The sequence below is a fragment of the Emydura macquarii genome, unplaced genomic scaffold, assembly GCF_026122565.2.
Source record: "Emydura macquarii macquarii isolate MOO-44397 ecotype Brisbane River unplaced genomic scaffold, CSIRO-AGI_Emac_v2 contig_1390, whole genome shotgun sequence".
NCBI lineage: Eukaryota > Metazoa > Chordata > Testudines > Chelidae > Emydura > Emydura macquarii.
The window spans coordinates 21,214,115-21,240,250 of record NW_027131527.1 but is presented as its reverse complement, the minus strand read 5'-3'; the positions used below and the strand labels follow the sequence as shown (position 1 = coordinate 21,240,250).

The window sequence follows — 26,136 nt, the reverse complement described above, 5'->3', positions numbered from 1 at the left end:
CTCTAGATATGTTACTTCTGAAAGAAAGGTTCAACAAAAGAAAGAGCTCATAGGAAAGGGGCTGCTTCCGCGTTTTGTCTACTTCTACCATATCACACTTATCTAAGTCTGAAACAGGCAAGCTGGAATCCTAGCTGAAGTCTTGCTCTACTGCTTGGAATGCTTGCACCCAGAATGTATGTATTTTGCAAATCTGTAGGACTGCCACTTAAAGTTTAGTTTCCAGTTTTATATTGTTTAAAAAACCATGACACTCTTGACACTGGGATAAAGATCAGATGCTAATATTGGGAGAGCAGCCCTTCAATTAAAAAAAAAGTACTCCTTTGATGCCATTTGGTTCTGTTATTGTATGTTATCCTTCTACACTGGGATTCAGAGAGGCATTTACTGAGGGAGAAATGTACTTCTCCTCAAATGCCCAAATAACCGTGGTGAGCTAGTGAATGGCTCAGTGTGTTCAGATGGTAACTAATAGCCCATTCCATGTCCAGCCTATGCAATGTAATTTCCCTTTGTGGCATGAAAACAACAGAGGCCAGATTTACAAAGGTACTTACATGCCTAGGCATTTACTGGGATTTATAAAAACACCTAAGCAGGTTAGGTACCTAACTCCCACTAAAAGTCAGTGGGAGTTAGGCACTTCCACTAGGTGCCTATCTGCAGCTCTAGCTCCTAAGCACCTTTGTAAATCTACTGTCTGGTCTGCATATGTGTATTTGGAGGAATGCTTTGCCTCCCCCTTCCTCTTCAGTATGAATGCAAGAGGAACTATGACTCTCAGTATTCAAAAATGAAACCTACTGATCGATAAAGTGCTTTCTCGCCAGGCAAAATAAGATCTGAAGATCTTGTCTTCAATTTACGATCTGATGGGTTCTTTGCTGGGGAAGCTGGACCCAAAGACAATCTCCGATTTCAAATTTGAAGCTTCTGAGACATCTGAAGAAAGGAGTTGAGCAGGTCAGACTTCAATCCAGGGACAGAAGTTTAAGTCTGAGCTCATATTTGTTACCCCTACCCTGAATCTGGTGCCACAAAAACAAAATAATACTAATGCAGGTACCCATCAGTATAAAAAGTGCTTTAGTGATAGGGTAACGACATCTTCCAATTGCATGATGCATTTTTTTTTTAATCCCAAACTCTTTTTAGGACATATCATCTTGTTCTGATGCAGAATCCAGAATATTGCTACTCAACTGTAGAGACTAACCCCACTAAAATCACTAGAAATGAATCTGACCACTACAATACTTTTTTGGGTTTTTTAAACTACAAGAATGAAAAAAGAGAATGATCTAGTAGGTGGATATAGAGGAACTGAGGTCAATTAAATGGCTAAGGCCATTTGTAACTGTGGCTTGGAATGCTTAGATCCAGATGCTCATGTACACCTTTGGGAGTTTTACTGCATCTAGTGATACCACGGATTGCAAAGTATAACATTGGTCTCTTAGAGTGGAGTTCTGCATAGTAAATTTCTTAGATGTGCAGTTTCATGTGTGTTGTTGTTGTTTTTTTCATTCCCATAACTCAAATGGCAGAAAGGAAAATTTTGTTCTATCTTTTAGAAGCAATAAATAAATAAATAAAATCTTAAAGCAGAGAGAAAATGTCAATACAAAAGGTGAATGGTTTGGAAAGCATATAAAAAGGGGGCTCATAATGTAAAATGTTCTGCAACATTTAAATGAAACAGGAGCAGCCAAGCAGCATGAATGAAAAGAATGATTACTTACCTTGAAACTGTGATTCTTTGAGATGTGTTGCTCATGTCCATTCTTAAATTAGAGGGTGTATGTGAGCCACATGCACCGGTGCCAGAAATTTTTCCCCTAGTGGTATCTGTAGGGCCAGCTCTGGCACCCCCTGCAGCGGTGCACACATGCAGCGGTATATAGGCACCGCCGGCCTCCCTGCCCCTCAGTTTCTTCTTGCTGGAACTCCGACATGTCGTGAAAGAACACCATTCTTCCCTTTATAGGAAGATGAAAAGCTGAAATGGCCGCCAGGTGCACTTTGACAGATGAGAAGCCCAGACCTTCCCTGTTCAGGTTGAGTAAGTAATCCAATATGGCCTGGATGGGCACTTCAGATGAGGAGATGCTGCGAGTGGATACCCAGCAGATAAAGCGTCTCCACTTAGCCAGGTATGATATTTTAGTGGAAGGCTTCTGGCTTCCAATAGGATCTACTGGACTTGTTCTGAGCAGGCCCATTCCTCTAAGCTTCGCCACAGAGCAGCCATCCTGTCAGATGCAGGGAGGCCAAGTCCGAGTGAAGCAGATAGAATCATAGAATCATAGAATCATAGAATATTAGAGTTGGAAGGGACCTCAGGAGGTCATCTAGTCCAACCCCCTGCTCAAAGCAGGACTAACCTCTGCTATATCATCCCAACCAGGGCTTTGTCAAGCCGCAGCTTAAAAACCTCTAAGGATGGAGATTCCACCACCTCCCTAGGTAACCCATTCCAGTGCTTCACCACCCTCCTAGTAAAAAACTTTTTCCTAATGTCCAACCTAGACCTCCCTCCCTGCAACTTGAGACCGTTGCTCCTTGTTCTGTCATCTGCCACCACCGAGAACAGCCTAGCCCCATCCTCCCTAGAACCCCCTTTCAGGTAGTTAAAGGCCGCTATCAAATCCCCCCTCACTCTTCTCTTTTGCAGACTAAACAAGCCCAGTTCCCTCAGCCTCTCCTCATAAGTCCTGTGCTCCAGCCCCCTAATCATTTTTGTTGCCCTCCGCTGGACTCTCTCCAACTTGTCCACATCCTTTTTGTATTGGGGGGCCCAAAACTGGACACAATATTCTAAATGCGGCCTCACCAATGCTGAATAGAGGGGAATAATCACTTCCCGTGACCTGCTAGCAATGCCCCTCCTAATGCAGCCCAATATGCCATTGGCCTTCTTGACAACCAGGGCACACTGCTGACTCATATCCAGCTTTTTATCCACTGTTACCCCCAGGTCCTTTTCTGCAGAGCTGCTGCCCAGCTCGTCGGTCCCCAGTCTAACCCTGGTCTTGGGAGAGAAGGTCCGGCCATGATTGAAGTGTCCAGGGATGGGCCACTAACAGATTGAGCAGCATTCCGAACCAATGCTGGTGAGTATCAGTATGACTTGTGCCCTGTCCCTCTTGAGCTTTACGAGGACCTTGTGAATAAGCGGTATCAGTGGGAAGGCGTACATAAGACCATCTAACCATGACAACAAGAAGGCATTGGTCAAGGAGCTGCAGAATTGCTCACGCTTCTTGTTCCATCTGTTGGTGAATAGGTCCATTCGGGGAGTACCTCACCTTTGGAAGATTGCTTCAGTCACATCCCTGTGCAGAGACCATTCATGGCAAGAGAAAAACGACCTGCTGAGGTGATTCACTAAGGTATTCCTGACCCCTGGGAGGTGTACAGCTTTGAGGAGAATGGGTGGGTTATGCAGAAGTTCCACAGACATATGGCCTCTTGACAAAGGGCTGGAGACTTGGCCCCCCTTGCGTGTTTATATAATACATTGTGGCCATGTTGTCTGTCAACACCTGTACCACCCTGCTGGATAGCCAGGGCAGGAACAAAGTGCAAGCCAGCCGAATTGCTCTGAGCTCTCGGTCACTGATATGCAATACCAGCTTGTCCTTGGACCAGAGGCCCTGAGTCTGGATGGTGTCCAGGTAGGCTCTTCACCCTAGATCTGAAGCATCTGACACAAGTGACAGCGTCAGTCGCAAGCTACAAAAGGCACTCCTCTGAGCATGTGATGCGGTACTGTCCACCATGAAAGGGAGATGAGTATCGATGGAGGGACCATGGGGACCATGTCTGGGTGGTGCCTAAAAGGTGACTACACCGTCACCAACCACATCTGCAGAGGTCTGGTGTGTTGGACCACATAAGTACAGGTTGCCATGTGCCCCAGAAGCCAGAGGCACACACTTGCCATAGTGAGTGGGTGATTTGACACTTGGGCTATAAGCTCTGACATGGTCCAGAACCTGTCTTCCAGCAACAGCGCTCTTGCCCTTGTGGAATCTAGGACTGCACCTATGAACTCTATCCTCTGGACTGGGTTGAGAGTTGACTTTTGTCTGTTTATCAACAGGCCAAGGGCTTGACAAGTGAGCTGGACGACCTGGATGCTATGATGCACCTGTACCCTTGATCGACCACTGATGAGCCAATTGTCCAGGTAAGGGAAAACCTGAATATTTCGCTATCTGAGATAGGCCGCAACCACTGCTATACACTTGACGAACACGCGGGGTACAATTGACAGGCCAAAGGATAGTACTGTAAACCGATAGTGCTGGTCGCCAACTTTGAAACACAGGAACCTTATGTGGCCCTGGAAAATGGAAATATGGAAGCAGGCATACTTTAAATTGAGGGTGGCATACCAGTCACCTGGATCCAGAGAGGGGATGTCAGAGGCTAGGGAGACCATCTGGAACTCTAGTTTTTTGAGGTACTTGTTCAGGCCTCGCAGGTCCAGGATAGGCCTCAAGCCTCTCTTCGCCTTTGATATCAGAAAGTAAAATCAGAAATAAAAATCTGTCTCCCTCCGATCTTGAGGAGCGATTTCCATGGCTCCCACTCGTAAGAGGGCTTGCACCTCCCTGGCGAGAAGTTGCTCATGAGAGGGATCCCTGAAGAAGGATGGGAAGGGTGGGTGGGAAGGCAGGAGTGAGGTGAACTGAAGGATATACCCGGAAGCTACAGTGCTGAGGACCCAGCAGTCTGATGTTATTGTAGCCCATGCCGGGAGGAAAGGGGCAAGACGGTGTGAAAACAACAGGCGGTCTGGATCTCGGGAAATGGCTGGTAGGTTGTTCTTGGGCGTGCCTTCAAAAGGAATGCTTTCCCCCTGGCTGGTAATGGCTCAAGCCTGAGCGGGGCACTGAGGCTGGAGATTGGCCCTGGCGCTTCTTATAACCTTTGTGTCTTTTTCTATAGGGGTCTCCCTTAGGCTGACTTCAGGATCTGTGAGGTTACTGGGATTTAAAATGCTGTCTAGATGGCGATGGAGTGTATAGTCCCAAGGAATGCAAGGTAGCCCTTGAGTCCTTCAGCCCATGCAATCTCGAGTCTGTCTGGTCTGCAAACAAGGCTGCACCATCGAAGGTGAGGCCCTGGATTGTACTCCGCCGAGACGGAGGGTTCGTGGTTTGAGATCTTGGTGGCGCGAAAGAGCAGTCGGATGAGGAAATGCCCACGAAGTTAGTTTATTTGTGCTAGTATTACAACACTCAAGCTGCTAGAGGTACAAATCAGTCTAAGCTGCTGTTACAACACTCAAGCTGTTAGAGGTACAATCAGGCGCCTACCACAATAAGGGAGGGGAAGCCCATTTCCTCCCAATAAGCAAGCTGCACCAGGAGCAGGCCTGCTTCACGTAGCACCACCCATGCACACAACAGGTCTATGGGGAGCTCTGTGGCAGGGCGTTACCCCTGGTCCTAATATAACACTCTCCCTTATCCTAGCAATATGCTTATTGGTTACTTCTCAATCCACTTGGGGATTGGGTATTGACACTTGTTATTCTCCTTACTATTGGTAACTTCCTAACAACCAATCCATTATAAGCTGCAGTTACTTGTTTACTGCCTTAGCTAAATTTTAGCTGATTTAAACTGGTTCTGTGGTTAGCATACTTCTGCTTTCTCTTGGGTTCATGGCTGGGTCATTTTGGGCCTAGCCATTATTACTTATGCTAATTCAGGCCTAGCCATTGCCACTTATGCTGCCCTCGCATCACAATATTCTTCCGCGTCCTACATGATTGGGCTGCTGGACCTCTGATGAGAGGCCAGATGACTGAAGCCAAGACACTCTTCTCACTGAAACTGCTGACACCATGATTCTGACTGCTGAATCTGCTGCGTCTGAAGCTGCCTGCAGGGAGACCTTGGCCACTGCCATATCCTCGGTTATGATTGCCTCAAAGTCCTGTCTGGAGGCCTGGGGCAGGCAGACTGTGAATTTTTCCAAAGACTGCCAGATGTTGAAATAATATCTACCTAGCAAGGCTTGCTGGTTAGATATGTGTAATAATAAGCTAGTCGTGGAATAAACTTTATGCCCCAAAAGGTCAAAAACTTTTTCTCATCCTTATTTTTTGGATTAGAGCTTGTGTCCTTGTCTGTCCTGTTCATTGGCTGCCATCACTACCAACAATCCCAGGAAGGGGTGGGTGTAGAGGTATTCAAAGCCCTCTGTGGGAACATAATAGTTCTTTCCCATCCGCTTTCATGTTGATGGCAGGAAGGCCGGAGTCTGACACAGGATCTTTGCCAGCTTCACCTTCAGCTCTTCAACTTTGAGCCCTAGGTTGGGGGTAACTCATTTGAGGAGCTCTCATTGGGCTCTGAAATCATCTAGCAAGACAGCTATTGACAGTCCTGCGATGGCCTCGTCAGGGGATGAGGAAGAAGAGATCGGCAGAGGTTGAGGGTCCTGGTCTTCCTCCCTTGCCGAGGTAACCCCTGGTGCTGATGTACCTCTCTCTTGGTCTGAATCAACATCCAGGGTACCAAATTGCCATAGGATGGCTCAATGGCCTTGCGGCCATGCTCCCAATAGGGGTGCCATGGGGTAACCCACACCTGCGGCAGTGAACTGTCCTTTTGGCAGGGTCACCTCTCCCATCTCCAAGTCCAAGCTGCTCTGCGAGGACCATGATGGAACCATTGCGGACGGTTGTTTCAGTCCATAAGGGAAGTGCATATGCTCTGGTGTTGGGGTGAGGTGTTGGGAGCTCAAACGGGTCGCTTCCCGCGATCAGCTCTTGTCCTTTGGTTTTCTGTACGGGTTTGGAGACTGGGATTGTGAAGCCAGGGATCAGTGCGGTACCCCAAAGGCCGGTGCCGGATCTCGGGGAACTGACGGCCTTCCGGAAATTGGTGCCTTTCCTCCACAGTCCGGTGACAAGAGACTGGAGACCGGCAGCTTGAGACTGATCACTCTTGGTGCCATTCCTCACGTCGGTAATGAGGGTCTGGAGAGCACTCATGGGCCTGAGAATGGTGCCTTGGCGTTGAGGAGTGCTGCGGCGGTCTCTTCATCGGTTTCCTTCTGGAGGGCACTGCTGCTGTCGATGACGGTGCCTGGTCCTGGCTTAGGGGTCTTTCCTCTCTGGGCGTCTGCAGCACCGGTAAAACCAAGAGTTCTTTCTTGGGGACTGCCAGATGGTGTGGCCCTTTGCCACTTCCAGGAGTCAGCAGTGGATGCAAGCCAGGGCTTGGAACCCAAGAAGTTGACTCTCTGGGAGTCATGGGGGACTGATGACCTGACTCGGGTCTTACCTGGTCTCCCGTGCCCTTCTTGCCTCTCTTTGGCGCTGGTGAATGCTCCCGTTCCGCTTGTGCCTTCTTTAGTTTCTTCTTTGGCACTGGAGATACTGGTTGGTGCTGAGAAGACATCGAGGCCAGTGAGGCACTCCGCACTGAGGCTGATATGCTCGGGGACCTGAGTGCTGGACCTGAGTTCCAATGCTGGTCTAAGTGCCGACTCCATCAGGATAACCTTCAGCCGAATATCCCAGTCCTTCTTGGTATGGGGTCAGAATCCCTTACAAATCCTTTACTTTTCCTGCACGTGGGCCTCTCTTAGACACTTGAGACAGCTCTAGTGCAGGTCACTGATTGGCATCGGCTTTTTACACAAAGTGCAGGGTTTGAAACCTGGAGATCAGGATATGCCCCATTTCTGGGTGACTAAATTCACTCTAACAAATACTTATTTACAGCAAAAACTAAAACTATATACACATATATGATTGAAAAACCACTAGGTTCAATAAGAGATCTTGTGGAGCAAGAGAGCATTCCAGTAAGAAGGAACTGAGAGGGCTGGAGGGCTGGTGGCACCTATATGCTGGTGCATGTATGTACGGCTGCAGGGGGCACCAGAGCCAGCCCTATGGATACCACTGGGAAAAAATTTCCAGCATTGGTGCATGTGGTGCACATGCACCCCTAATTTGAGAATGGATATGAACAAGCACTCAGAGAAGAACCAATTATTATTTAAATAAACTATCCTTTAAAATACTGCTTTATACTTACTGGCATAATTTGACACAGGTCATCTAATGTAACACTACTGATGCCTACAGGTGTGTTCTGATCACAGGGAACAATGGGAGGACTCAAAAGTTTCTTGTAACAGCAAGGTGGGAAGCGAATATCCAAGGTGATACTGTTATATACAGCAAGTCCCATAAGCTATACATGTTAGATGTTAAGTAGAAAATCACATTCTTATTATAGTTAATATTCTTTTTAGGATCACTTTAGAAGAATATTTAACATTGTTACTGAGAGTACTCTATAAGTATTAAACAAAACGGAAAAGGAAAGAAAATATGTTTTTTTTCAACATTGTCATCATTCTTTTAGAAGTCTGCTGTCTAATGTAAGAATTACTAAACTAAAAATATTAACATGATCAAATAATGCATTTCTATTCAACACTTGAATTCCTTCATAATTAAGATTCTAAATGAGTACAGCATGAAACAATTTTTTTAACTATTGGTAATATGAAAAAAAGTTAGTACGAAACTATAGATATGGGTATCTTTAATCTAAAAATTCTGCAGAGGTCTTAACATACCAATGTTTCCATAAAAATTAAACACATTAAGACAAACTTATGCTGGCAGTGTAGTTCAACACCTGGCACATTCAGGCATATTTGGTGGGACTGCACAAAGATCCAGATTTTTTTGGGAACTATTAATGAGAAATCAGTTGGTTGTAGGTGTTTTTGTATAAATCAATGACTATTGTTCTACTTGAGAATTTAATTAGCCATCAAGAGAAACCGCCCCACTTTTGTGGTTGTTACTGGTTACTGCCAGATTTGTTATTACATCCCATTAGTTTAACTTTCCTCCTATGCCAGGCAGCCAACTGGGTAAAGCATGGGATATTCTCCTTATATAAAACTTAAATATAAGAAGTGGCTACTGGCTTCTATTTATTAAATATGCCAATTCTAATAAATAGGTATATAAACCATCCAATTTGCTGCCTTTTGCACCATGCTGATTTTCTTTTTACAGCTTAAATCCTGTTTATTCATTCTATTTGGAATGAATATATCAGGGGTGTCAAACATCCGGCCCATGGGCCAGATACGGCCCACCAACCTTTTTGGTCTGACCCCTGGCGGCAGCGTGCGCTGCCATGACATCTCGCGGCACTGTACTCTCTGGCAGCGTCGCGTGCTGCCGCCAGAGGGTACACGAAGCCGCGAGATCTCATGGCAGTGCGCGCTGCCGCCAGAGGGTACGACGCCGCGAGGTCTCGCGGTGTCGCGCGCTGCCACGAGATCTGTGTACTCTGGCAGCAGCGCATGGAGCACTGTGTGCACGAGACTCAGCACTCCAAAAGTGCCTAGTATTTCGATTTATGGTATGTACAGCCCACTTGAAGTACATTTAATTCAAATCTGGCCTGCCATAGCAAATGAGTTTGACACCCCTGGCATATACTGTTTAATGATTTTTTTAAAAAAATTTCAGTTAGTCTACTGCTCATCATTTTGTTGAGAAGTTTTGTCATTTATAACAACAGCAGTGTCAGTAACCTATATTACATTATATATCAGTTGGTTTAACATTCAGCAAGAAAATTTTATTTTCAACATTTAAACCAAAGATTCAATTTTAAGGATGAAACTTAATATTCAATAAACCATTACTATAAAACAGCTTTTAAACTTGTTACTAATAGGGGTTCCATACTTTAAAAAAATATCTAATTCTTAATTTCCTAACTTTGGAGTGCTTGATTTTGCAAACTTAACATTATTTTAATGTAGATTTTTGTATGTAATTTATATGTATACATATACACAATATATACTTTCCTTATTTTTATTTTTCCTAGAAAAATCACTAATCAGTTTATTTTGTTTAGCTTTTTAAAACACGAGATCTTTTACTGAAAAAGGAAAGAAAAATAAAAAATAATTCTCATATTGTATATTTATACTTAATTAGAACTTACTGGCTTTTTTTTTTTACATGAAGTAACTGATTAAACTACTATGCCCATAGCACCTTCAAGTGGACAACAAAGGATACAGCTCCAACCAATCGGAATTCAGAGTAGTTATCACATTTAAAACTGCTAAACCAATGACAGTGTGAATCCTTGTGATACGCAAACATACCTGTGGAATGTAAAAATTATTTCACAACACTGTTTATCTGCAATGAGCCTCCCCCCAAAAAAACATATATTTGTCTCATGCTTCCTTAATCCTTTTTTTAGCTAACATATCAGTGAGTGCCTTCATTCTAGATATTTTCCTTCCTTTCCATAGCAGTAGTCATTTGACAATCTTGGAGGATGCTGGCACATATTCACTGACACAAACGTCTCAAGCCTTACTGCCACATAAGGCATGATTGTGGGCTGTGTCAGAGAAACCACCAAACAATAGTGAAATTGACAATACTGTAGCTAATTCTCTAAAGAATCAGATTTAATCTCCATATTTATGGAGCCAAAAAATCAGAAAATTACAGTGAGTCAAAACTGCTGGAAAAAACAAGCGCAAAACATGTTCTAGAAATGGCCTCAGAATAAATGGTTTAGAAATTGAAGAGACCGAGTGACTCACTGGATAGTACAACACTGACTACCATGTTCACAATAAATGCCCAATTATCACATAAGGAGCTGGACCCCCATGCAGGCAAGTCCCACATCTAAACACAGTTATTGTGCTTCAGCTTATAGACACTGAATGTATGTCTACACAGCAAAGCAAAACCCATGGCTGGCCTGTGCCAGACAACTCGGGATTGTGGGGCTCAGGCTGCAGGGCTGTTTCATTGCTCAATAGACTTCTAGACTTGGGGGGGAGGCTGGGCTTTAGGATGCTACAGGGTGGGAGGGTCTCAGAGTTTGGGCTCAAGCTGCAGGTTTTTCTTTGTTGTGTAGATATACTCGAAGTGATCGATTGCAAATCTGAAGCGTTTACTCTGGGGCTGTCCCAACTGTCAGGATGTTGCCCCTGGCGGAGCACAAATAGCACAATTCAGCCAGTTCCTCTGACACCTCTATAAGCCTGTGCAGCCCCCTAAACAGCACTCTCAGCTACAGAAGAGGGAAGGGTAAAGATGGAAAATGCAGAAAGAGGAAGGCAATAGCATACATAGGAGAGGAGAGAAGAGGCAAGAATGATGGATGAGAGAACAAAACAGCTGAATTAAGGCTCCTCTACAGTTGGAAATTTACCAAAATAACTATTCCAGAATAATAATAATAATTCTTGAATAGTTATTCTGGAATAGCAATTTCAATAAAACTCTTGTGCTAGTATTTATTCCACAATAAGAGTGCCTTTTCCAGATATGCTGGAAATATATCGAAGCAGGGGTTTGTACTGAAATGTTATCTAATATAATTATTCTGGAATAGCTTTTTTGGTACACAAGGTCTTCGTTGAATGGCTTGTATAGATTTAGCTTATTCTGTCTAATCTATTAGTAAACCAAAGCAGTCAACTGAATTATTGCTCAAGAACACTCCCTCTGCAGTGAGATTGGATAGGTATGGGGAAAAAGGAGGAGGTGTTGTGCTGTATGTTAAGAATGAATACTGTTGCTCTGAAGTCCAGGAGGAAGTGAGCAACAGACCTATGGCGAGTCTCTGGGTGAGGATAAAAAGAGAAAAGAACAGTAGTGATGTTATGGTGGTGGTTTATTATAGACCACCAAATCAGGAATAGGAAGTGGATGAGACATTCTAAAAGCAGGTAACAAGATTAGCTAACACACATAAACTAGTATTAATGGGGATTTTTAACTTCCCTATCTATTGGAAGACTATTACAGCAAAACATAATATGCCCTGCAAATTCTTAGCATTTTTGCTGATTCAGAAAGTCAAGGAAATAACTAGGGGTCATCCATTTTGGATATGGTTTTTACCAACAGGGATGAATTAGTTGTGGTCGGGAATTTGGGAGGAAATTATTATGATCTGATCAAGATCCTAGGGAAAGGAGGACATGAGAACAGCAAAACAAGGACACTTGACTTCAGAAAGGCAGATTTCAACTGACTCAGAAAAATAGTAGGCAAGGTCCCATGAAAAAACCAATTAGGAAGAAAAGGAGTCAAAGGGGGCTGGCAGTTCCTAAAAGATGAAATACTGGAGGCTCAACATCAAGCTATTCTGACGCAGAGGAAAGATAAGAAGAGTGACAGGAAGCCAATGTGGCTGCACAAGGAGCTTTTTAGCTATCTAAAAACCAAAAGGGATACATACAGGAAATGGAAGGAAGGGCATGCTGCCTCGGAAGTATGCATGGGAATAGTGCAAGTGTGTAGGGACAAAATTAGGAAAGCCAAGGCAAAGAATGAGTTACAACATTCCATTTACAAATACTGGAGAATGAAGGGATAATCACTAGCAGCCAGCATGAATTTTCTAAGAACAAATCATGCCAAACCATCTTGATTTCCTTCTCTAAAAGAGTAACTGGTTTGGTGAATAGGGGGAAATGAGGTGGACTTAATATACCTGGACTTCAGCAAGGGTTTTGACACAGTCCCACATGACATTCTGATAGCTGAACTGAAGAAATGCGGGCTTCACAGAAGTACCATTAAGTGGATACAGAATTGGTTAAAAACCACAAACAAAGAGTAACTGCTAATGAAATGATGTCAGATTGGAGAAAGGTCTCGAGTGGGGTTCCACAGAAAATCTGTTCTGGGTCTGGTGTTTAACATCTTTATTAATGAGTTGGACGCAGGAATAGGGAACATACTGATCAAATTTGCAGAGGACACAAAGCAGGGGGCTTGCCAACGCTTTGGAGGAGACAGATAAAATTCAGAGGGATCTTGATAAATCAGAGAACTGGGCTATAGACAACAAAATTAAATTCAACAAAGACAAATGTAAGGTGCTACACTTAGGGAAGAAAAACCAAATGCACAAATACAGAATGGGGGATAACTGGCTTGGCAGTAGCACTGCTGAGAAAGATCTGGGAGTTGTGGTGGATCACAACCTCAAAATGAGGCAACAGTGCGATGCTGATGCAAAAAAAGCCAATACAATTTTAGGGTGCATTAACAGAGGCATAGCATATAAGTCATGGGAGACAACAGTACCATTCTACTCAGGACTGGTTAGGCCTCAGCTGGAGTACTGTCTTCAGCTTTGGTCACTAATGTATAGAAAGGATGGAGAGAAACTGGAAAAGATCCAGAGGTGAGCAACAAAGATGAGCAAAGGGATAGAATTTAAGCCATATAAGCAAAGGCTAAAGGAACTGGATATGTTTAGTTTGGAAAAGAGGAGATTAAAGGGGGAGGGACATGATAGCAGTCTTCAACTACTTGAAAGGCTGCCATAAAAAAGATGGAGGAAAGTTGTTCTCTCATGCCACAGAGGGCAGGACAAGAGGCAATGGGTTCAAACTACAGCATAGCAGATTTAGATTAAATCTCATGAAAAACTTTCTAACTGTAAGAACAGTAGGACAGTGGAAGAACAGATTGCTTAGGGAGGTTGTGGAAGCTCCTTCACTGGAGGTTTTCAAAAGGAGGCTGGATAGCCATTTGTCTTGGATGGTTTAGACAAAACAAATCCTGCATCTTGGCAGGAGGTTAGATTGGATGACCCTTGCAGTTCCTTCTAACTGTTTGATTCTATGATTCTGTGACCCTTCCTGGAGACCTAGTTCCATCTGAGACATAAAGGTTTAAGATATCCTTTCCCAAAGGAGTCAGTGGCCTTGTCCCATCATCCTACAGCCTAGGATCCTGACCTCTGGAAAGGAAGTACAAAACTTTAAGCCCCTGAACTGGAAACAAAGTGGAACAGCAGGTCAGTTGCAGGACCTAAGAAGAATTCCTGCCAGTTTGGAATCCCTCAGCTTTCTAACCAATGCCCTGAAAAGCAGGAGCCTGGGCAAGAGTTGTAAGAGGATATAATGAGCGAGTAAAGGAGCAGGAATTAGAGTAACCCTGGTCATATTGGAGAAGTAGATTTAGTGTGATCTAAGTCTTCACCCTCAAATTCTCAAGGTCTCAGCTCTCCTAGAACACTGGGAACTGTCTTGGCAGAATGCCAATCCTTCTCAACTGACCCAGCAATCTGCACTTTCTCCTCTATTCATTTTCTAGGCATTAAGTTTTCCTTTTACATACAATTGTAGCTTTCCCTGTTTTGTTTTCACAGATGCAGCTAGTAACTGCAGGTTGGTTTGTCTGCTACTGATCTTCACCTCCCACCCCACAAATCTTTCACAAACGACCTGGCCCACCCCTACTACTCCAGATAAGCGACATGCCCCAAACAAGGAATATTAAAAAAAAGATTCAGGGTGTATGGGCTAACCATCTGAAAAACTAAAAATGCCTATCCATCCATGCTTTGATTAATCCTGTTTTAATCTGTTAATTTTACAAAAAGTAAATTATGAAGACTCACCATAGTCTGGGTGAAAAATCTGGCGAATAAGGAGAAGAAACCATTCTTTTGTCAGGCCACCCATATCAAGACCGGCCTCCCCTACAAATGTAATTTTCAACTTTTTTTTCAAATCTGCCCTCTTCCGTGTCAGCTATTGAAAAGTAAGAATATCAATAAAATGGAGACTCACAAAGTATTTAATACAGTGGTTCCCAACCTTCTTGGCTCAAGGGCCACAAATATAATTTTTACAACCCTGAAAGGCTACAAGTCTCCACCAGCAGTTCCCCTCACCCCCCACTGCAGCCAGAGGGAAGGAATTCAGCAAGGAGGATCTCTCGTCCCCCTGGCTGCAGCAGGGAAACCGTGCGCTCCACCTGCATTCCTAGGCAGTGGCTGCCTTCTGCAGACAGGGGGACAGGAGATCAGTGCTCCCCTCCGTGTCCAGCAGGACCCAGACCCTAGGGACCCAGGCGGAGCATTTTGCTGTGCTCTTTGCTACAGCCAGGGGGAGGGGAGCACTGATCTCTCACCCCCTTGGCTGAAGCAAGGAGCCTGTACTGGCAATGCACTCCGCCTGGGTACTTTGGCAGCGGCTCCCTTCTATAGCCAGCGGGAGGGGAGCCACGGGCCACTCTGAAAGACCCTGTGGGCCACTTCTGGCCTGCGGGCCACGGGTTGGGAACCACTGATTTAATGTAACAGAACTTCTGGATAACACAGATGTCCTTCTTTTATTTCTACAGGTATTATTTTGTGTGAAATATAAATCCATAAAGTTATTGAATTCTAACTCATAGGTCAAATTTGCATGCAAACAACTGTCTGGATTGGGGGAGACGGCTAATCATAATTGGTTGGCCATTCTCTCTCCTGGCTCATGAGGTCTCTGCCTAGAATTGGATGCCATCTTAGGAGCCAAGGCACCAAACATCTCTTACCCACTCTCTGTGAGAAACTGGATCCTGGGTAAGGCAGAAGTGGGTTAAAAATTTGGGTAGAAATTGGGATAAGAAAGCCTAAAGTATTTAATAATCTGGAAGGATGTGTAATTCTGTGGACAAGTTTATGACAGAAAGATAAGTGAATAATTTGAGTCATTAAAATCTACAGAATCATAATTTCAGTGGAGTCACCTTTTTATCGATGATGGCAATCAACTTCAAGCATTCCTTCTATTTATAGTAATCTGTAACATTAAAAAATTATTCCAGGTATCATGTTCTGAGGATTACCTGATAACACAGTACTGTTGGTCAAGGGCATCAATGAAACTTGTGAGAGCTGCCATGTTTGACATGTCTCTGTTGAAGTATAATTCAAATATTGATTTTTAAATATTTTCTTGAATATACAGCTACACAATTGTTCCAGGCTTGTCACAGTTGGTGCCATTGGGTAGGTGAGAGAAAAGGCTTTCGAATAATACCCTACTGGGCCTATTTCCAACAACACACTTTATAATTAAAATATTCACCAACCAGAGGACCTGGAGTGGGGAGCCAGGGGAAAGTGAGCCCACCCCACCACACCACCAAAATTATGATTCTGTAGACTTTTATGAATCAAACACCACCCCTTTACCTTTCTAACACTAGTTTGCCCACAGAATGAGATTTTACTACATTGTGCTCCCAGATTATAAAATTTGAGGAAGCGAAGGAAGAAATCACGTAGTATCTAAAGAATTAGTTAGAAGAAGTAGGAACTCTTATCTTGGAATATGATACAATATAATCTGATGTTTATGCACAGTATTCTTAATGGCTTAATTTTATATTAATATTTTTTTAATTTATTTTTAGTTAGAATATTAATACACAAAATCTACATAGCTCCATCTGAGCAAGGAGGGTAAATGTGCAGGAAGACAATGACTGAAAAAGTGGTTAGAGTCCTCAGCTACCATCACAAATGTTTTAAATAGATTCACTATAGAAATAAGTCCTATCAGTCTGAATTAAAAATGTTACAGATACTTTTCAACAAACATTAATTAATTTATGTTTTCTATACCTCATCAAGTGAATCACTAACAAGGTGCATCCTTCTCACTTTCACGTTTAGGAATAACATATTCATGTCAGGTCTCTGCCTGCGAGAGACTTTGTCCACAAGGCTTTGCTATTTGGAATTAAAAAAAAAATTATTTTACATATACAACATTTTTCTTTAAGAAGCCAGATCAGCCCTCAGTATCTAGCAGCAGTCATTTTCTCTCAACAGCTACTATTCCCTTATATCCAATACTCTGTCCAGTGACCTGTACAGTTGTGTTCCGACCTTTCGTTGTCCACACTAGCACAATAAAATAGACAACCGATCAAGCTTTTCAGGGAAATGTGTCCCCTCAAAATTATCTGTCTCATTAATCTGGCTTGCCTATCACTCATAGGAGTGGTGAAGAAAGGTCTCTATATTGCAGAAGACAAAAGAGCAGCACCTTATACTGTAGAAACACATTTATGAAGGTACTATAGCCCTAAGCACACTAAAATAAAAACACTGTGTGAGCATCCTTAATGGCCTTTTGCAGATTAAAAGTTACAGTATGACCTAATTTATTTTTCTAGAGGTTAGCTCTAATTTTCAGAGATTGTAATGAATAATTCTACAGAATGTTTAACAGATTAAAATGTATAACATTAATTATTTTTACATGAACATAATTTATCACAAAGTGACTTACCCGTGCCATGCTTATCATCTGTTGTTCTGAGTCCCTTTGAATAATAACTTTTTTAGCTGCTATAGAAATAATGAATGGATACTGACAGAAAGAAAACCTGAATGACAAAATAGACAGGAATTTAAACAAGGTGTAATTTTTATTGAAGATATTAAAACAAGAATCAATATTGTATTACTGTTTAGTAACTCTCCCCTCCATTAAGATCTCATTTGTAAATAACTCTCCTTCTGAAATAGGTATTGTTCTTCCTGTATTGTGTACACATATTAATTTAATCTTGTGCAAACCATTTTAATGTTAACTAACGAGAACTCAGCAGTCACAGTATTTGTATCTACTTTTTCACAATAGACCTTTTGTCTTTATTGTAGCATCTACCGTCATTACACATTCATGTTACTAAAGAACAAAGCCATCCCACTATAGTATGCAAACAATATCTTTGGTGTTAAATACTAAATTTGAATTCTTAAGCCAAGCTAATGAATATAAAACATTACTATTAAAAACATGCAAAAAAGATGTCTCATGTCTACTATTTTCCAGTCAATTAAAACACATAATGGAAATACTTGTAAATTTTGCTATTTGCTGGGGCCTGATTGACATCTGGAGCTGCAGGTGACCAGCACTTCTGAAAAAATCAGGCCATTAGTAACATTATGTTGCAAGTGATCAGTAATAAGGATGATAAATACTCACGAATCTCAAAGGTGACAATCACCAATGGTTCTTTTGTTAGTTTTCTTTGTTAAATTTAAGCTATCATGAAAGTGAGGCAATAGCAGCACTAGCTTGAGCAAAGCACATTGCATGTAGATACTGTCCACAGTTCTTCATGCAGCTATGCTAGTATTCAGTCATGACATGCAATAATGTTATTTGTCTTTAGCTTATTCACAGACAACAGTGTAGAACATTATACATATCATAAAACTATGATAAAACAGTGAAGTATGACACTCCCTCCCAACACAAAATTTGCCTTGGAACTTGTGCAGGAATTTGGACTTCAAACAGGATAGCATATTAGCCCATTATACCATCTGTCAAACAACCAGTGTCATCTTTCATCTAATACCTTAAGTTTTTTTCATCCTTCATCTTTAACAAAATTATATAGGCATATCTGAAATGCCACAAGTCAACAGTTAGTATTCTAAATCGTAAGAGGCATCATCCACTAAAGAAGACAGCAGAAAAGTTGATTCACCATGTAAACTAAAAATGAACTTACTAAATATTCTACACAACTTATTTAAAATCAATTTGAATCTAACTCTAAGATTGATGAAATGGTCCATAATTCCTATTATAATACAAGTATTTACAACTACGTTAATAACAAACAAAAATAAGAAATGTATGTGAACAGCATCAGTATTTCCATCAATAATTTTTCTAAAACCTAACAAAAAAAGATTACTTATCAATAACTTTAGATTGAGTGTATTACTTCTGTTCACATTTATAGGATGTGTGCCCTGGTATTGCTGATCTTCAGGAACTTTCTAGAAAGCACCTCACTGTTACTCTGAACATTGATGCTCAAACCTACACAAAGGATTATGAAGCCTACAACCATGAACTCTAGAATCCTGCGAGAACAAAGCTGTGAAGAAGAGAGAAAGATGGGAGCAGAGTGTGAATATGCAGAGGCAACACTGCTAAAGAACTACATTTGTTGGTGAATAATCATTTTTTTATCCAAGACTTGCCTCTGTATATTCCTGATTATGAGGGATAAAACAGGATGATGAGAAGTGATCTTATATCGTCCTTGTCTGGAGAATGTGACTGGCAGCTAACGAGTGTTGCAGTAGTTTCATTCATAGGCAGGGACCACTAGGTCCCATGACGTAAATGTAGGAGACCATGAAACCCAACCACCTTAGAAAGAAATTCACTGGCATTTGATAATTATTCTTGAATGGAATAGTAGTGTGGAAACCATCCTGAAATCTCTCTTCAGAAAGAAAAAAATAACTGGCTTGTAAAGAGTCCAGGATTGCACCAAGAAGATATCATCTGAGTAGGTACCAGAGAAACGAAGCAATGCCAATGTCACTTTCAGGAATTCTTCTAAGGTTTGTGGTATACAAAGGCAAACCAGCCAGTTCTCCAAGTACAGGTACATTGGAATACCTTGATGCAAGACGTATGGTGCAACTACAGCCAAACTAGTATTCTCTGATTTACCAGTTATGACTATTGCTTGCACTTAGGTATGAATGAAATATGTAAGCATATTTTTAAAAAGTTGATAGGCCTGTACAGGTTTCATAAAGAAAGGGTTAAAATGATGGAAATCAATATCAGCATTTGTAATGTGAGTTTCTTCATTAACTCTGTTCATTTTTTTTAGCCTTCATATCTTTATGGATCTATCTTGATTTACATATCCCCTCTGTGCTGATGAGGCACTTACTTCTGTAGTTTCAAACTTTACAGAGAATTCTCCTCTGCTCTGAGTAGTGTTTACTGAGACAGAACCTTGGATATGGGAAGAAATGCTGGGATGCCCCATGGAATTAGATGGTGTGGCCCAACCAAACTCTAACCACCAATGATCCCTGGTAATTTCACTCCACACTGCAAGGAAATGGACCAAATGGCCCCCAACAAACGAGGAACACAGGAAATTAATGACTGGCAAAGGTTTCTCAGGCAACTTGTTAAATAGGTTGCTTAGTGGATGCAGAATCCATATAAACATCAGCAGTCAACACTGACATCTTACTATTTTCTTCCACCTCCAAGCCAGGCAGATTATCACAGATATTAGCTGAAGGGAGGGAAGCAATCATAGTTAGTGGAGCTGGTTGTGGTAGCAAGAATGGTAAAGACCGCACACAAAACACACATCTTGAAACTGGGCCTCAGAACAGAGGACACTGAAGCCACTGGGGATTTAGACTATATAATGCTGCAGAAACAAGGGGAAAACCTCCCAAAGTAAAAAGGAATTAAAATTACACCAAGAATGATATAGCTAGACTAAATTACATTGCGGCCAAAAGCCAAACAAAACCTGTCTGGCAATCAACAGAAGGTCTCTCCACAGCTAACCAAGAAACGGAAAAAAATGAGGTGGGTGGAGGCCACATGGCCCTACTAAAGGCTTGGTTTTTAATGTTCAGAGCTATGAGAAGGCAGTCATGTGAACTCAATTGTTTTCTATAAAGTTCCTTAAGTTCAGCAGCACTGGGACATACAAGTGAATATGCAGATGCAATTTTGTAGTTTTCTCAAGATATTTGTATCATAAGATTCCATGATCCATTTTGTAAAATGCTTTTATATTTCCAAATTCAAATATCAAGTATCACACTGAAGTCTAATCTAAAATACCTATAATGGTGGGAACAAATTCTGCCCTTAAGGTTTTCCTTAACTCCTACCAAAGTCAATACAAATTGCTCATATATAAACAAAGCCACATTTGATTGTTAATATCTTTAACTCATTGAGAACATTTCAGTGTACCTTGAAATAAAAAAAAAAATACAGAAAGATTAAATTCATCTCTCATGATTCAAACCACCAAGAGCCAGTCAAAAAACCTTAATAGGATGCTAGATTGCCTAATCTGATCCAAAATTTTCATTTTGTAAATACAAACTTTTGTGAAATCAATGAAAAATGTTTTCATTAAAGATGTTTTTAAAGTCAAAGGAAAGTTTTAATAAATATTCCTTTTCTGTGTTCATAACTCAAACATTGTGCTGTCTCATGAGAATCCAAAGTCTTAATTTCATTGCACAAGCTGAACAAAATGCAAACTATAAAACAATAGTGAAAAATAAATTGAATTTTACATTTTCTTCCACTTTAATAATCTAATGTATTACTTAGAACAAAAGACTTGTTGCCAAAAGTGATCATTAAAGACCCTATGCCTACAGAGGCTTTCATATATGCAATCTTCATGCACTGAAAATTGTCCTGTTGACCTCAGTGAACCTTATCACAATGTGTAAAGTTAAGCATATGTTTAAGTCTAGACAGGATTAGACCCAAATTCTGGAAGGACACATATAGTATATGAATGTTTGATATGTTTTACATAGTAAAATGGTAAATACCACTTGATATTAACAGGTGTATCTCTTATTGTGTGGCAGACAAAAATAATTTGTATCATGATAAATATCATTCATATTAAAAATTTGTAATTAGACTTCACCAGCTGCCTTTTGTATTACGTCAATATTAGCAAACAATGAACTTATATTACGGTCTATAATTTTCACCTTTTATCTGATTTAAATGAAGTGTGAAAACCTGGTCCCATTAAAGTCAATGGCAAAACTTCCAATGACTTCAATGGGGTCAGAATTTACCCAAACTGTCAAATCTATCTATATGAAAAAGACAAGGTGCTGAACTTTAAAATAAATAGATAAATCTATAATCAACAAAAAAGTGTAATTTATTTTTAGTCACTATTTAGCAAAACCTGAGTCTTGACAGTTTTTCTTTTACCTGTGAGAATTTCCATAACACTGCCAGTTATGATACTCTTCCATGAGATCAATGTGATCCAATGTAGAATTATAGAAATCCGTGTATGGAATAATAGCAGGATTAGCCAGGCTATTTGCAGCATCTGCAAAGAAAACACATGAAGTCACTATCAGGAACTCTCTCAAACTACTTTCCCAATGAGGCACATCAATTTTCAAGACATGTGACTGTCAAAGCTTAGCTATAGCACTGTCATCACTCTCCTATTATAAATATTGTCATGATGGCACACCAATACTTAATGAGAAAACTTTACAAATCACTATGATCAAAGAGAAACTAGACAAACCACTTCTAAACTCAAGATCATTTTCTTAATATTTTTATTTTTCAGTTTGAGTGTTAAACAATAGTAAGTTTAGGGCGTCAAGCTGCTTTTCTTGCTATCTCAAACATGTCTCTGACATATGGAAATTTGACATGTAATTGATATGTATAATATAATTTATTTTTTTTGGTATTTTGGGAAGAAGCAACACATTTTGTCACTGAAAATAAAAGTACCAGGTAATGCTAATGGTCAGTGACTTATAACAGGGACCAAAATTCCATGGTAAATTATTTCTGCTTCCATTTTTTAAAATATACTGTGAGAATTTAAGAAGAAAAACAACAACCCTGAAATTCCAATGGAAATCTAAAAAGTATTTTACTAATCAACAATAGAAGACTGCTTTCCTGAAAAAATACCTTAGTTTGACTTTATCTGACTGTAATGGTGAAATCTTGCCCCACTAAAGAGCAGCAAAACTCCCATCAAATTCAGTGGGGCCAGGATTTCACACAAGTGTAGTCTACTCATATAAACCATAAATAGAGTAATACATAGTCACCAGAACAATCTGATTAAGGAATCAATTGATTACTTATTTTTCAATACCCTGAACTTTTAATTTATCTAGGTATTTCAAACACATCTATTGACATAATATATTTTTACATTACATGTACAAGTTCAGTGCAGTCCTAGTAAAGGGAAAAAAAGACACTAATGTTCCCCAGACCCTGCCTATTTACTTTCAGGATTGCAATTCTTTATCCTCTAGTCTGAGCTTCATAGTAAAAAAATTAGGTACTAAATGAGAACCAGATTTAGCGAACATGGAGAACTGATCTTCAATCAACTGTTGTCTTGATGTAAAAAGAGGACCCACACAGTAGACTTGAAACTACTCCCCATAATTGACCCAGTATTTATGAGTTGCAATGCATTTATTGTGATCAGTCAAGCAATGCATTGGATTTGCAATCCCAAATTTAATACAAATGTTTCTAAATATCTGTTCACTCAACAATAAAAAACTTGTACAAAGTATTTCACTATAACAGGGTTTCTGACTTTCACTCTATATGAAATTAGTTGAACGCTGCATAGTTTGCAAATTTTTAAGATCTGCCAATCCATATGCATGTTTGCTAAAAGGCTTGTGCCAATGGGATTGATGGATTTGATATGTCAGCAACATATGGGAAATATCACTGTGGTTGGTATGGGCTATCAATGTGACTCAGAGTACTTCACATTCATTTGGTCTATTTTCTTTTAAGGGGAAACAGACTAAATGCTGACCAGTCACGTTTGATTTGTGTTCATGCTACCTTATATGTATTTATGTGGTAAGAATATCTGTATCCTTACTACATAATTACAGTCTTATTCAGTAGTTGGAGCAACCTACTGTATAATCAATATATTCCTATTTGCACCTGTGAGCTTTGACTAAATCTTAATTGGTCACAAATTTATGGGAGACGGTGTAGTCCCCTTAAGTGCAAGATGAGATGGCCCCTTCTCCCTAAATATACATACAGGTTTAGGAAAGAAGTGATAATTATCTAGACTAGATCATGTCCACAGGGAAGATCTTGGTTTTGAGTACAGTTTAAAGGCATTCTTCTGGGATAAAATTAAAGGTATTTGGTAGATGTAGAAAGGGTTGCATCTCCTCCAAAGGCAACACCTGGGGGAGAAGGCACGTGGCATCACACACACCCCAGATTTCTGCCAGGGTTCATACCAGAACGTCAGAACCACCTCGTGAGTGCTGCTATCCTCGTTCCCTTTGCCTTGCCGCTGGCCCATGTCTTTGCAGACCTCATCCCTTCCTCCTTCAGTTCCCTCACACAGTACCAAAAGGCAGCAAATGCAGGTACACCAATGCAGGTACCAAATGCCTCCAGGCTTCTGCTGGCCACCGACATAACCTGTGGCATAACCATTCCTGTGGTAGTGCAAGCAGGAAGGGGTTAAGTCTTAAGGAGTTTTGTACACTGGGGCCTAGGAACCTGACTGTAGGGGCTTCGGCCACCATGGAGCCTACCTAGAGATGGCTCAGCAGGGGAGAGCACCCCTGAAGGAGCAGCGGTACCACACACGGCTGCTGCCTCGGGCACACAGCCTAGGGGACAGAGCAGTGCTGCACTCCTTGGGGCCGGGGCCAGGGCCAGGGCCAAGCAGGGTGGTGGAGGGGCAAAGAGGGCTCTAAGCCCTGACCAGGGGGCTGCTGTGAAGCTTCCGAGTTCGGGATGGAAATGGGATGGAAATCACTTCTCCCCAGTGCTTTTCTGATGGTCAGAGAGGCTCCTCTGTGTTGGCGCTGTGTGGGGCTCAAGGCCACTTTGGCACATGCAGGGGCTGGCTTCTCCTGGGCAGCGGTCCGTGCAGGAGGGTCTTGGGCTTTCCTGGAGCACCAGCCTGGCCAGAGACAGTGGGAAAGGAAAGAGCATGCCAGGCAGGCTGCAGGTGGGCTGAGTGCTCCTGCCAGGCACTGGTTCTTTGCACAGCACTGGGAGCAGGACATGGCCCACTTGGGGTTTATGGAGGAGCAGTAGATATGGGGGGGTGAAGAGGCAAAACGGGGACGGGTCAGTGAGAGGGGGAGCTGGAGGAGGACGCTGCAAGAAGGGGAGCATGCAAAGGGCTGATGGGTGGGCAGCAGAGATGATGCATGGAGCAATCACGTCCCCCCCACCTTTAAATTGTGCCCTCCTACTATTGACAGTTACGTGTTGCCGCTGATTCAGCATTCAGTGGCAAAAACAGACATGCCCTGGCAACATAATGGTCTGTTGATGAGACTGATTACAGAATCTATTTTGGCAATTACCATTTTATAGATCTATGGTAAAAAGAAAAAGCATATATCCTAGCAGAGATATGAACTAAGAATAATCAATTTTAGTTAGAAAAGCTTACTGAATAAAGCCAAGACTTTGGTTGCTGATGGAATCCACCATGTACATTTTATCATGGGTGGGAATTCTTCAGGTTTTGCAGGAAACAGACGTAAAGAAATAAATTGCAGCAGCCTGTCTACCAACTGCTTAAACCTCCTCTGCGAAATCCTAAAAGAACAAACTGAAGTTATTCTTATGCTAGTACTGTGCCCCACTGAAGCCCACTATAATAAATTACCATATAATGGACAAAATTCCAAATATAAAGTTTAATGACATCTGCATACTTGTAAACATCGACATGTGGCAATATTTCTCTTTTAAAGGATTTAGTAATTCTATTGAATGCATCAGGCATACCCTAGATATGCCTTAATCTCATACACATCTATTTAAGACTTCTGTATGAAAAGTTACTTCTTTCCTAAATAGTTAATTGACTCTTTATTAAAGTGGTAAGTAGAAATATAGAAATTATCTGCTCTCTGTGAAGTTTGTATTTTAATCCTGACAGCTTTTCGGATTTTTTTATTTAGAAATATTTTGCCTCATTGAACAGAGACAATAAAAAAACGTCATGCACTCTTGAGTATGGATTAAGTACTCTAAAAACACTTTTTATATTGTATAATACATAGCTTTCATGTATGTAGTATGAAAAAGGCAAAAACTTAACTGTCCAAAAGTTAACATAGCTTTGTAACTTCCATGAGTTTAGAAGGGAAACTATGCATGTACCTCCCAGCCTGCTCCTTCCTGACTCCATATATGTTTTTAAAAAAATAAAACTTTGCAGTTAATATAATTAAAGTTTGTCAGAATACAAAAACATTCATTTTCAATGAAAGTACAGTAAAGATTGTAATCCTATATAATGGAAAGTTGTTTTTTTTTTTACTTTTTAAACCAGTGAGCTAGGAAATGATGGTCAGCTTCTGCCAAGGTTGCTATCTGTCTTAGCAAGTGGGCATAGATGACATAAGTAGATGTATTACTAAACTGAGGATTCTGCAGAAAATATTAAAAACATGTTGTTAGTACCAAAACTTGTATAAAGAAACAAGCCATTAGACTTTTCCAACGAATACAATCATGGATGAAAATATCATTCAGAAAATTGTTGTGATAAGAGTCAAGATTATAAAACAATAGATATTTTTTATTTACCTCTTCCGTTCAAAGTTAAAAGATATGAACAACTTCAATATTGCAACAGAAAAACTTAAGAACATTCATGTTTTAAACAGAAATCAGAGGTTTGTTTATTTAACAAAGACTCTATAA

General features: G+C 41.1%; 1 protein-coding gene across 3 annotated transcripts in view; it reads right to left on the bottom strand.

The window, feature by feature from the left end:
* HECTD2 (HECT domain E3 ubiquitin protein ligase 2) overlaps positions 1-26,136 on the bottom strand; it is a 97,609-nt gene that overhangs the window by 27,293 nt on the left and 44,180 nt on the right. For all 3 annotated transcript variants that reach the window (XM_067552833.1, XM_067552831.1, XM_067552832.1), the window contains exons 8-15: positions 25,751-25,860; positions 24,872-25,020; positions 21,634-21,757; positions 17,146-17,242; positions 16,473-16,580; positions 14,475-14,607; positions 10,100-10,188; positions 8,073-8,231 (exon numbers count right to left, since the gene is read on the bottom strand). In XM_067552833.1, coding sequence (XP_067408934.1) covers positions 8,073-8,231; positions 10,100-10,188; positions 14,475-14,607; positions 16,473-16,580; positions 17,146-17,242; positions 21,634-21,757; positions 24,872-25,020; positions 25,751-25,860 — 969 coding nt within the window. The remainder of the gene's footprint in view (positions 1-8,072; positions 8,232-10,099; positions 10,189-14,474; positions 14,608-16,472; positions 16,581-17,145; positions 17,243-21,633; positions 21,758-24,871; positions 25,021-25,750; positions 25,861-26,136) is intronic.